Source organism: Cheilinus undulatus, linkage group 6 (assembly GCF_018320785.1).
Source record: "Cheilinus undulatus linkage group 6, ASM1832078v1, whole genome shotgun sequence".
NCBI classification, from domain to species: Eukaryota; Metazoa; Chordata; class Actinopteri; order Labriformes; family Labridae; genus Cheilinus; species Cheilinus undulatus.
In genome coordinates, this window is record NC_054870.1 from 11,250,339 (window position 1) to 11,263,789 (window position 13,451).

General features: G+C 40.5%; 1 protein-coding gene across 1 annotated transcript in view; it reads left to right on the plus strand.

The window, feature by feature from the left end:
* The window catches only part of LOC121510727 (kinase non-catalytic C-lobe domain-containing protein 1), a 94,273-nt gene that overhangs the window by 13,338 nt on the left and 67,484 nt on the right, over window positions 1-13,451 (plus strand). The window contains exon 2 of the mRNA XM_041788914.1: window positions 5,192-5,390. Coding sequence (XP_041644848.1) covers window positions 5,192-5,390 — 199 coding nt within the window. The remainder of the gene's footprint in view (window positions 1-5,191; window positions 5,391-13,451) is intronic.

Genomic DNA, 13,451 nt, shown 5'->3' on the forward strand with positions numbered 1-13,451 from the left:
TTAAGAATCTGTTACAAGAGTGTCCTGGCCAAGAAAGGCAGCAGCACATTGAACAAAGTCACAGACATAAAGAAAGGTTTGTGTGTTTTATACACAAACATGAAACTAAATGTGCACCAGGAACAAAAGTTACACAATACACAGTTCTGCCAATGATGAGTCACTTTTCCACAGCTCAGATTCTAAAGCTCCCCGAGACAAATAGTGATTTTTGGCTGAGTAAATAATACACCCTCTGGCCACTTTTTAGGTACACCTGCTGAACTGCTCATTTACGCAAATCAGCCAATCACATTACGGCAACCAAAGCAGTGAGGTATGTTGGCATGATCAAGACATTGTACTTAATTTCAAAGTGAGCATCAGAATGGAGAAGAAAGGGGATTTATGTGAACATGTCATGTTTATTGTTGTCAACAGGCTGGTTTGAGTATTTCACATATTGCTGATCTGCTGATTTACCAGGTGCCACTTCTGTCTACTAAGAACAGAAAAGTGATGCTACAGATTGCACTGGCTCACCAAAACTGGACAACAGAAGATCAAAAGAAGTTGTCTGGTCTGATTTCTGCTGAAACATTCAGCTGGTAAATCAAAATTTGGCATACAAACAACATGAGGCACTCGAGCAGTATACTCTATACAGAAAAGCAGCTCCATCTGTTGTAATGAATATATACTGGCATTTAAAAGTGAAGAGCTTGGATGAAACAACCTTACTGCTTTCTTTTATGCATAGGAAATTAAAGCAGATCAGTGAAGTGCCTTTTCATGAAAATTGATTAAAGTTGAACCAACTTTTTATGCTGTCATTATTTGCATCTTTAAGCTGTTTTAGATTTTAGGTATCACACTGTGCATCCCTCTGAAAGTAACACACTCAGAGGAGGAGGAGGAATGAAGATGAGAGAAAAGGTGGATGGAGCTACTTGTTTCTTCATGAACTTTACAAATGAACTAATACTGTATCCCTTAAATGTCATAAATCATTTGTAGTTCAAAGTTACTTTTAGCCACTCTGACCAACTCCATTAATTTAACTTAGGTTCAACGTTAAAAAAAAGCTCACTCTGGTGACGAGGTGCTGCTGATAGTAGGAATACTGTTTACTCAAGATTGGCATTTCTGTCTGCCTTGAGCGTCATGACGCAAGGCAAGAGATTGATTCCATATTGCATCCAAAATAGCATTTCCCCTTATTATGGAGGTGGGCTTTTGCATATTTGGAGGCTTTATATTCTCTTTCTGTTATTGCACATGAAGAAAAGATATATTTTTACTGTATAGCCCCCTTGAGTATCAGAAGTAGTGATTCAGTAAACTTTTATTTACTTACATTTACTGTTACTCGAGTTTATTTAGAGGCCAGTACTTCTACTACTGCTTGAGTAAATTTTACCAAAGTACCTGTGCTTTTACTTGAGTACAAATAATCTTGTACTCCTTCCATCTCTGGCATGCACATATTGGGATTATAAAATATTCTTGCTGAGCCTGAGTTTCAAAAGTTAGCAAAAAAATATCCTTCTTGCTGCAATGGCTCGCTTTGGTAAGACACCCAGACTGGGGATGTTATACCACTAGGGCTGAATGATATATACTATTTCTGCTGCGACGCAGTCATAATTCAAGGATGTACAGTAATCCGGGGACCTGGTGCACATCACTCTGCTGCTTTTAGGCTTTTGGATTTTAGCCAAAATTGCATGTTTTCTATGCAGCAGGGTCTCTGTCTCCTCCGTACGTCAGGCTACAGCAGTTATGTAGTACAGGGTATACGCTGGTACCCACTTTTTTTGTCACCATTCTTCTCAGTTAAGATGTGCTGATGGATTATTATAGAGCTTCAGTGTGTGTGCTGCAGTGTGAAAGTCACAGCAGCTCGATCCTGTGAGCATTTGTTTTACCATCAGGTACACTAATGGGCCTGGTCATGCCAGCTACGCTTAACTTTGAATGTCGTTAGGGAGAGTGACGATTACAGAGTGACGTTACAAATCCAAAAATGACAGAAATACCCAAAAAGAAAAAAAAATGTTTTTTTTTTTCTTTTTTGAGATTTATTATTGGGCTTTTCATGCCTTTATTAATCAAGAAAGACAGTGGATAGAGTCGGAAACGGACGAGAGAGTTGGGAAAGACATGCGACAAAGGGCCACAGGCTGGACTCAAACCTGGGCCGCCCGCGTACATGGGTAGCGTCCCAGACTGCTAGGCCACCTGTGCGCCCCGTATTTTTTTATTTGAATTTCATAAACAGCCATTGAAGGCACTTCATTTATCTGTTTTATTTATTTATTTGTAAAAAAAAAAACACAATGTATATCACAGAGAAATGCTATTGCAGTGTCTGTTTTTTTTTTCCAAATATCTTTCACTTAGACTTAGACTTAGACTTTATTGTCATTCAGTATGCAGCAGGTGTACACAGAACGAGATTTCATTTGCATAGGCTTCAGTTTACAGATTTCAAGTACAGTGCAAGTATATGTGCAAGAAAACATATTTAAAAGGTGCAAAAAGATACAGTAAAGGTGCTGGTGGTTGTAAAAAATGTGCAAGAACTGCAAGGGGGAATATGACTATATAAAAATATATATATGAATATTAAATATTAAATATGTAAATATGTAAAGCAGGAGTTAAGGTGTGTGGCGATTTTAACAGTAGCAATAAATAATAACTATACAGCAGAAGTCCTGTGTAAGTTTAGGAGCAGTGAATATGTACAACAGGGGTGAAATTTAAGCAGATGAAGTGTTTAAAAGTCTGATGGCTTGGGGGACAAAGCTGTTGAAGAACCTGGTGGTTCTACACCGAATGCTGCAGAACCTCTTTCCAGAGGCCAGTGGGGGAAACAGTCCATGATGAGGGTGTGAGGAGTCACTGCAGATCTTCCTGGCCCGAGACACACAGCGGTTCTGTGCAATGTCCTGGACGGAGGGGAGAGAAGTCCCAATGATCCTCTCTGCTGTTCTCACCACTCTTCTCACATCCTTCCAGTTAGAAGCACTACAACCTCCACACCACACAGAGATACCGCTGTTCAGAATGCTCTCTATGGTGCCTCTGTAGAATGTGCTGAGGATGGGTTGGGGCAGGTGGTCTCTTCTCATCCTCCGCAGGAAGTACATCTGCTGCTGTGCCCTCTTCACCAGTGATGCAGTGTTGCAGTGTTCACAGACCAGGTGAGGTCGTCTGTGATGTGCACCCCCGGGAACTTTGTGCTGCTGACCACCTCCACAGCCGTGTTGTTGATGAGAAGTGGAGCATGGCTGGCCTGGTTCTTCCTGAAGTCAGCAATGATCTCTTTGGTCTTGTCCACCTTCAGGATCAGGCTTTTGTTTCTGCACCAGCCCACCAGCTGCTCCACCTCCTCTCTGTAGGCCAGGTCATTGTCATCCCTGATGAGGCCCACCACTGTTGTATCATCTGCAAACTTCACAATGCGGTTTGTGGCGTGCCTTTCAGCCCTATATACCACTGTCATGATCTTATTAATAATCCTTTATGTATATTTCCAGTCAGAATCCTTTCTATCCTTTCAAATTTTTCTTTAAAGAAAATTGTAAAGTCAAAGTATAATTTCCTTTATTTCATTTTTTAAAAGAAATTTTGGAAAATATATTTTCTTGTTTCTTTTTATCAACTAGTCTTTTCCTGGCTTTGTCTGCACAATTTTCATATTCATTACTTATTACCATTTAAAAAAGAGCCGCACAGCTTCCTCACACAAAAGACATGCTCATCAGGTTGATTTGTGGCTTTAAATGGCCGTAGGTTTGAGTGTGAGCGTGCCTGGTTGTCTGCCTATATGTGACTGACTGGAGACCAGCCCAGGCTGTACTCTGCCTCTCGCCCAAGGACAGATGGGATTGGCTCCAGCCCTCCGCATCTGCTGGGGCAGTTACATTAGTTTCTGTTTGGATGTGAGTACAACAGTTGATGCTGAGCTCTAGTGGAAGAAAACTGCCACTGGCCTCACTCACCCCAGTTAGTGACTGACGTTGGGTCAAGGCAAACCGGCACGGGTGGCGAAATTAAGCATGTGGGCAAAGCTTTGGATGTGCGGAGCTCACTCTCTGTAACGTTTACCATGCATTAGTGATGACAACAGCAATTCCTGTGATTTACCATGCCAAGCTCCTATTCTGTAATAGCAGCCTACAGAACCTGAGCATTATTTTCTGCTGTATATTTCGGAGAAGATGAGGTGGTTTAACAAAATGTGCTATTTTACACTCGCTCAGATGGGCTGTGTTCGTTAGAGGTCCAGCCACCTGTTATTGAAACACTGTCTGCATATTTGAGTGAGTGTATGACTTAAAAGAGGACGACACGTCCACTGCAGCAAAGTTTTCATCCTCTCCTGCCATGACTGATGTGTTTACCTGCTGGTCTCAGGTCAGCTGAAGAGTTTTTGACATTGAATAAGTGGAGATAAATACAGACACCACCTCAACTGTTCAAACAGAGACACAAACTGTGCTGAATTTATTTGTATCAGTTTTTAGACGATTTAGAATATATCCTTACATCCCTATCAGTTCGATGAACCCAGAAAGTTCAGGTACACATGTAATGCTAAATGAGTTAAAATGCTGTAGCCCAAAACTCTGAGAATATAGTGCATGGGAAAAATGATGTTACTGGATTAATGACAGTCACACTGAGTACTCGTGCACTCTGAACCAGCCCTAGCTATTATGAGCATTTGCATTTTCATATGCTTGTTAATTGGACTTGTGGGGCTTCTGCATCCAGCCTCTAGTGGATTCTTGGTGAACTGCAGCTTTTTGCCCTTCTACAGTGGTTTCAGTTGTCAGTGCCAGAGGTTGCTGCTTGATCTCCACCCCAGAGATCAGCAGCTGAATGTGGTATCAGGGTTTATGTAATCTCCCCTTGGCTATAAGGAGTAATGATTTTAGAAACTTTGCATTAACATTGTGTCTTGAGTATATTTTGATTTCCTTGTTTAATTTAAGTAAGCTGACTGGACAGCTGGCAAGAACAAACTCAAACAAGAACAAACTCTTCTTTGCTGGTGAGCTTTAGTGTTCCAGAGTAGGAGGAAACAGGAATTTGACTTCTTCTTACTAAAATGTAACTTTTTTCCTGTCATTAGTCTTCACTAAACTGAACACCTTAGCATGAATCTATGATTTATGCATGTGTGCATTTGTGTCTCCAGGAGAATGTGTCCCTAGCAGACATCCTCTCTCTGCGGGACAGCTGTCTGTCTGAGGATGAGGTGTGGGCGGTGTGTGCAGAGTGTGTTTTGGCGCTGCAGAGCATCAGACCATCCCATCTTTTTCACACCCTGTGTATCACACCCGACACTCTGGCCTTCAACGCCCATGGGAACGTTTGCTTCATGGAGCAGCTCAGCGGTGAGTCTACAGCACTCTCATTTTTATACATCTGTGAATAATTAAACCACTTTATAGACATTTTACAAGCTTTGATGTGCACTTTCTGCATGATAAACTAGAATCTGAAGACATTTACAATAAGATCAGAACTGAATTGCAGAGTTTTATTATGCTTATCCCTTTACTGCTGTTTAAGCTCTGTTTGACTCATAGAGAAGGCACCTTCTCTTTGTTGCTCTGATTTGTATCACTTTAGTTTGCAAATTCTTGCTTGAAAGGACTCAATTAAAGTCTCACTGGATCTGTCAGGCTCTGCTGAGGTCTGCAGGTCAGATCTGAATTGCAAAGATACCATTTTTCTCCTTCCTTTTATTGGCCTCTTTTCTCTGTTTCACTCTATATACAGCATTCTTTTTTTCACCCTGTATGCTTCATGTGTGTGTTCACACGCAGTTGCATGTACTTTTTTCCATGCTGTGATGCCAAACATCAGAAATTGATCATTATTGATTAGATCCACAGAGTAAAAGTTGCCAGAGGGGTGTTGTTGTTAGAACACAGCCAGCATGCCGTTCTTTTAAAGTGCTTCATCCGTTTATCTCCACACGAATCTCCAGATGGTAATAGAAACACTTTGAAGACATTTGATGGGCTTAAATCCTGTGCAACCTCATTCGTTGTCATGCTGTGTTCACCCCTTTATCTCTGATTCATCGTGTGGAGGGAGGAAGAATCTGCCCACAGTGCCCCTCTCTGTCGCAGATTTTATGAACACAGTGAAACTATCATTAATCATAACAAGCAGCACAGTTTCCTCACTGTTCTGTTACACACTGATCCCCTTTAAGTGAAGCTTTTGTGGGTTTATGATGAAACTTTAAGCTGGGGACAAAATTGAACATCCAACAGCAGACTCACATTAGAGCTCAGCTATGACCTGACGTTCATATCAAGTTATTTCGTTATTTATTTATTTATTTTTTTTGCAGAAACAATGTCATGTTTTGATTTTAAATTTCAAGTGATGAAGTATTTAAATACATATTGGATGGCTACAACCAGCCCCCACCCACCTCATCTACCTAAAGCAAGCCTGTGATGTGATACTAACTCATGTCATGTATGTCCATGATCACAGATCACAGAAAGATGTTTTTGTAAGTCTGCCTGTGTTAAATAGAGCTGTGCATCTTGACTGATCTCACAATTTAGTTTCATTGTGATCGTCATTCAATTGGATTTGATTCAATATGCATAGGTGCATCTCAGTGATTTAGAATATCATCAAGTTGATTTATTTTAGTAATTCAATTTAAAAAAGTAAACTTGTACTGTATAATATATAGATTCATTATGCACAGACTGATATATTTCAAGTGTTTATTTCCTAAAATTTTGATGATTATTGCTTATAAAATTCAGCATCTCAGAAAATTAGGATATTACTGTAGACTAATAAAAAAGGATTTTTGACACAAAAATGTTAGACCACTGAAAAGTATGATCATGTACAGCACTCAATATTTGGTCGGGGCGCCTTTTGCATGAATTACTACAGCAATGGGGCGTGGCATGGAGGTGATCAGTCTGTGGCACTGCTGAGGTGTTATGAAGCCCAGGTTGCTCTGATAGTGGCCCTCAGCTCTTCTGCCTTGTTGGGTCTGGTGTCTTCCATCTTCTTCTTCACAGTACCCCAGAGATTCTACTATGGGGTTCGGGTCAGGCGAGGTAGCTGGCCAATCAAGGACAGGGATACCACGGTCTTTAAACCAGGTTTTTGTACCTTTGGCAGTGTGGGCAGGTGCCAAGTTCTGCTGGAAAATGAAATCAGCATCTCCATTAAGCTTGTCAGCAGAAGGAAGCATGAGGTGCTCTAAAATTTCCTGGTAGATGGCTGTGCTGACCTTTGACCTGATAAAACACAGTGGACAGATGACATGGCTCCCTAAACCATCACTGGCTGTGGAAACTTTGCTCTGGACCTTGGATTCTGTGCCTCTCCTCTCTTCCTCCAGACTGTGGGACCTTGATTTCCAAATGACATGCAAAATTTACATTCATCTGAAAAGAAGACTTAAGACCACTGAGCAGCAGTCCAGTCATTTTTGTCCTTAGCCCAGGTAAGATGCCTCTGACCTCACTTTACCCTTCCACTTAACTTTCTAGGAATATGCTTGGATACAGCACGCTGTGAACAGGCTCTTCTTTAACAATGACCTTTTGTGTCTTAACCTCCTTGTGGATGGGTGTCAATGATCATCTTCTGGACATCTGTCAAGTTTCCAGTCCTCCCCATGATTGTGTAGGCTTCTGATCCAGACTGAGAGACCATTTAAAGGCTCAGGAAACCTTTGCATGTTTTGAGTTAATTAGCTGATTAGGGTGTGACAACATGAGTCTCAAATTTTGAACTTTTTCACTAGCTATATTCTAACTTTCTGAGATGTTGAATTTGTGGTTTTTACAAGTTCACAAGCCATAATCATCAACATTAAAATAGATAAACACTGAAATAAATCAGTCTTTGTGTAATGAAACTTTTTTATATATGTGTTTCACTGTTTGAATTTTTACATTTACTGAGATGCATCTGCAGATTATTTGCACAGTAACTTTAATGAAATAAAAATAAATCTCTTAACTGAGTTTAACTTAGTATGACAATACAATTCTTTTATTATTATTATGGCACCACATGACATTTAAGTACAGTTCCCATTATTGTGCCACCTGATTTTTTGGCACCACTAAAATTATATAAATGGTAAAAAATGCAGGCAATGAACTTTCATTTTGCACAAGACAAACAAGGAATTTAAACAATAGCATTGTGTGCTTGGAGACTGTGAGCACTCCTATTTTAAATTAAATGCTATGTTCCTGTTGATGGTAAAATTTGAGAGATACTGGCATTGGCATGTCCATCAGTGGTGTCAGAGGAGGGGGGGTTGACTGCTGGTGCCATGCTATAATGGGCACTGCTGGTTGGGGCAGTACAGGAGGATAGGATGTGGCTCCACTCTCGCCTATCTCTCTCTGATGGAGCCCAATAGTAGCGTAGGCTGTCCTCGCATCAGTGGCCTGTCACCGACATAATTTGATTGCTCTCAAGACCAGCATCAGAGAGCCGAACTTCTGTTCTCTGGAGGCTGTGATTAGTCCAGACTAGGGCTGGACAATTTGCAAAAATAATCTAATTGCAATTTTTTTCCCCCCAAATATTGCAAGTGCGATTTAATATGTGTTTCTCTTAGGTTAATCTTTTACCTATTTTTCAACAAATTCCAGCAATAAATAATTCCATAAATAAGACCATATGCATTAAAAACAATGAAATTATTTCCGTAGCAATTAATCCATAGTAGCATGAATCTGAATATGGGCGTGCAACAAGCTTTAAGCTATAAAGGAGGCGGCTGGGGTGGGGGAGGTGAAGCTGGCAACCAGCTGATCGCAGCTGGGATATGAATTTCGTGAAGTAACGCTAGGCTACATTAGTTTAAGATAGAATAAGCTAACCATTTTTGCTTGTGTTAGAAATGTGACATCATTTGCTTTGTTAAAGGGCATTATCATTTTTATGTCCCATATTTTGATTAAGAAAAACATACATAAAAACACGAAAAGGAGGATTTTTGTAAACCATTTTAAAAAAATTGACACTTGAGTGTTTGCATAATATGCATAAAATATCTGCCGCTGCAAAAAATTGATTTATTAAACTGCTATTTTTACACACTTCAAGTTAAAGAAATATTGCAACTTCTGCAATTTGTAACTTGCAGCAGGCCATATTGCGATTTAATCTAATTTGCGATTAATTGCCCCGCCCTAGTGTAGACCCATGAAAGACTCACCGAAAAAAAAGAATAACAGTAAGAATATTTCTTAGGCTATACTTTGTCTACAACTTTGACTCATCTTCATGAGAATATAGACACAAATATAATTACCTCTTCACTGATTTTTCAGCATGTTGCCCAGGCAGTGGACACCCGTTCACTCCCTGCAGTACCATACGTTAGGGTTGATAATGTGCTTTGGATGGAGGTAGAGTGATTTGGCGTCTGGTGGACATATGGATATATATGTCTCAAAACTCAACTGGACACAGAGCATCACAAGGCAACCATGAAACCTCTCAGGTTTTCTTTTTCTGGGTCACACAGGTCCTTGTGATTCTTTGTGTCTGGGTTGTGCAGCAGGCTGACATACTCTACCCCATTCTCATCCTTCTTGAGGATAAAAGATGACACGGTCAGCTCCCAGTTGGCAGCACAGCTGGATATCAAACCAGACTTTTCTAACCAGACCAAGGGGAGTATCAGCAGACAGTGCCACAGACTTTCTTATTCATTCAAGGTCTTACTCTGAGATCTGTGGATGGTGGAGGCTGGTATCTTTTCCACTCTTCCTGTAACGTTTAAGGATGGCTGTAAACACTGCATTACTAGTCTCAAACCTGGAGTCTGTTATGTTTATGTCAGCAAAGTGACAGTTACTGCCGGCCCGCAGCCTCCTTAGGATCATTCAGAACACTGATGGGGAAGTTTTCATAGTTTGAATCCATCCGTTTTGGTGCAAGGAAGTCTCTCAGTGTTTTAATCGCCAATTTTGTTTGTTCCAGTGTTAACTCTATGTGCTGCTTATCTCTTCATTTTTTCCTCTTATTCCTCAGAAGCATCCCAGTCATATAAGTTGTCATATTCACCAAATAATTTAAATGAAATGATGGAATCGCTCATCATTGTATTAAATTGTATTAATTGGACCAACCATCTTTGTTACGGAGTGACCTTGAGGTCTGTGGAGAGACGGTTTGATGTTACAATGACTCATCAATACAGTTCATTCCAGATAATTAATTAGTGATGTAACAGCAGGAGGGCTTTTGTTTGTATCTGTGGCTATGCTGGAATCAAACAACCAAAGCAGCTAAATGTCCTCCAATGGTTTTTATCCAATAATGACTTAGAAATGAAGAATTTTCCCTCCAGGTTCAGCTTCACAAGCTGCTCTTTGGGACATCTGATTGTCTCGGTTGAAAATGGTGTTGAATCGGTGAAATAATGCTCAGTTCTTACTACCTGTTGTGCTCAAATGCTGTGGGCATACATGACTCACTGCGCGCTCACCATCACCCTGGAGGCGACTGCATCACTGTCTTTTTTTCCTCTTCTTCTTCTGTGCCTGTTTCTCCGTGTTACTCACCAAAAGGTTTAAATATCCCGTCCTCCTCTTCTGCTCCACTCTGTCCATTTTAACGCTCCCTTTGTTTGATCGCCAGCTTCAGTCAAAGAGACGAGCCTGGAGATGAGAGCAAGTTACAAAAAAAGGAGAAGATAAAAATGCAAACTAGGGGAGGGCAGGTGGAATAAGAGAAGAAAGGAATGCAGGAGAGCAAAATGATGAGATAGGTGAAAAGACATGAAAGTAAAGAGTTGTGAAAGGGAAAGAAAAGAAGAGAAAATTGGATCAGCAAGGCCAATAAGGAGACAATTTTAGAGGTTAGGAGACAAAAGGAAAGGAGGGGAGAAAGAGAAAACGAAAGGAGAGGAAGTACAATGCCCTAGAAAAAATTAAAGTAAAGTTAGGAGAAAGGCCTGTAAAAAGAAAGATATTTAGAGATAGTATTTGTTGGAAAGAAAAAGTTTTGAAAATTAATGAGAAAAAGATTTGAGGAAATGATGACAAAAGAGGTGAGGAAAGAGATAAAACAGTTATTGTCAGACTTTAGGGGACAGAAGAATAAGGACAAAGTAGAAAAAGTAAAGGCTGAGAACAGAAGGAAGGTCTAAAAGGTGAAGACAGTGAGGAAAGTTATTAAAGTAAGACGTGGTGATAGCAGGGGTGTTACAATTCACTGAAGTCATAGTTTGCATAAGTTTGGGTTCAGTTTGGACAGTTTGGGACAAACACAGGTACTGTTACAGGCCGAAGTATTGGCAAAAAATAGGAGAATTTGATCAAAACTATTGGGACAAAGAGAGGGTGGAAATGGAGAAAAAAGAAGAAGATGGATGGAATAGAGGAGAGAAAAGGGACTGAACAAATAAGAGAAAATGAGATCAAACTGGCTGAGGAGGAGTTGAGAGAGGAAATGGATATGAGCATCATGGCACCTGGGAGGGGATATCTTAGTCCACTAGACAAACCCAGATCTGTCTTGACCCACTTTCTTTCATTTCTTCCTGCTTCTTTCTCCTCCAATCTCTTTTTCTCTCACTCTCTCATCCTCTCAGTCCATCCCTCTAGCTCTACATCCACAACAGAGTTTAGTACCATCACTTAGACTTCAGTATGAGACAAAAAAATCATCAATGTAATTACTGGTTTTATTACCAAAGATATGAAAATGTAACTCTGGTAGACACCCATATATGGTAGCCTTAAAATTATTTTTAGAAATACAAGCAGACACTTGCACAATGATTAAATTAGCCTACACAAATACAAACTACATGTTAGCAGCATGGAAACCTTGCCAACATATACAATTCAATCTATTTGTTCAGTGTTTGACAATATGAGGCCAAGTTGACCCAGGCTACCACTGGTGACTCACCTGGAACACTATTGGTATTTCTTTTTAATGGGGTAATTAATGAGGGCATTATAAATCAAGATAACATTTAGAGCCTGACTGATGGGATTTTTGGGGCCGATCTGCTGATATTGGAGGCTAAAAAAAGCTGATATCCGGTATATATCTGCCAATATCCGATATATTAGCCAATAACCGATATATCGGCCATTTATGAAATAAGAACACTGATATACACAGGATATATACTGTACATGAACACAACTGTGGACATGTGAATTAACAGTTGCATTTATCTTTGTTTATTTCACAAAGATGCAACTTAGACGATGTTAAAATGCTGTATAATAGTCTTACTATATATCATGGCTGTGGACTATATTAGACAGGAAAATGATAAATGGACAGCCATACTAACATTGTTGTGGCAAACACGCACATAGAATATGTTTACAATGTGTTTATTGATAACCCTGAGGAAGGCCACAAGCTTAAATGCGCCTGTTTTATAAAGTTGTTCTCTAAAGAACAACTAATAGTGAAACTTTCTGTCTCCACACTGGTAGAATATGTTTTCTGGTTTGTGCTTTTCAAAGTAAAAGCCTAGTGTAGCATTTTTATAGAAAAACTTCATTCACTTGTACAGAATGCTTTTGTTTTGAATAGTTCCCGACAAACTTCCACTGTACACTGAATCAAGTCACTTTTAGGGGGGTTTATTGAGGTAAAACTTATGAAGAAGGACAGGGCTTTGAGAGCAGGGAGATGCGGCTGACACGCAGAAAACGCGCGTCCTGTGTGAAAGCTGCAACGGCAGGAACCGGAGCTTGGCACAGGCAAGCAGCAAAACATGGTCCCAGTCTGAAACTGGGTGGGGGGTGGGGGGTGGGGGTGGGGGTTAGTCCTCTTCTCTGCTGCAGCAGAGTGAGTCCGACTGCAGCAGAGACTGCTGCGCGAGGACTAGGCTGCTTGTGAATGCTTAGGGACAGGGCAGCACTCGCTGCTCACTGAGAGGAGCAACAACGATACATGCTTTCATGTCAGAGTCTCCAAAACTCTCCAATAACATCAGAAAAAGTTGCTAGATTTGTCCTAAGTCGCTTTTTTGAAAAAGGGTCACTAGAGGGGTCTGAAAACTTGCTAAACATAGCGACAAAGTTGCTAAGTTGGCAGCACTGATGTGGGGGAGAGCTGCTGCTGCACACTGTGTGTCGGTGGGGGGGTGGCACTTGGGCTGAGTTCAGCAGGGACACACAGAGCGACAGGAGCAGACAGAATCCCTGCACAGCAAAAAAGTTAATATATTGGCTACATATTTGCCGATGTTGATTAATCTGTGATACGCTATTATCGGCCCGTTAATCAGTCCGCTGATCAATCGGTCAGGCTCTAATAACATTATTACTTTGGTTGCCAACATGTTTACCATTTACTGTGGTCAAAACTAATAAAACATCAATAACTTCTTCTTGTCAGTATGTTTGTTTACAGAATAAGCATAGTACCACTGCCTTGTGCTGAAACTACAAGACAGT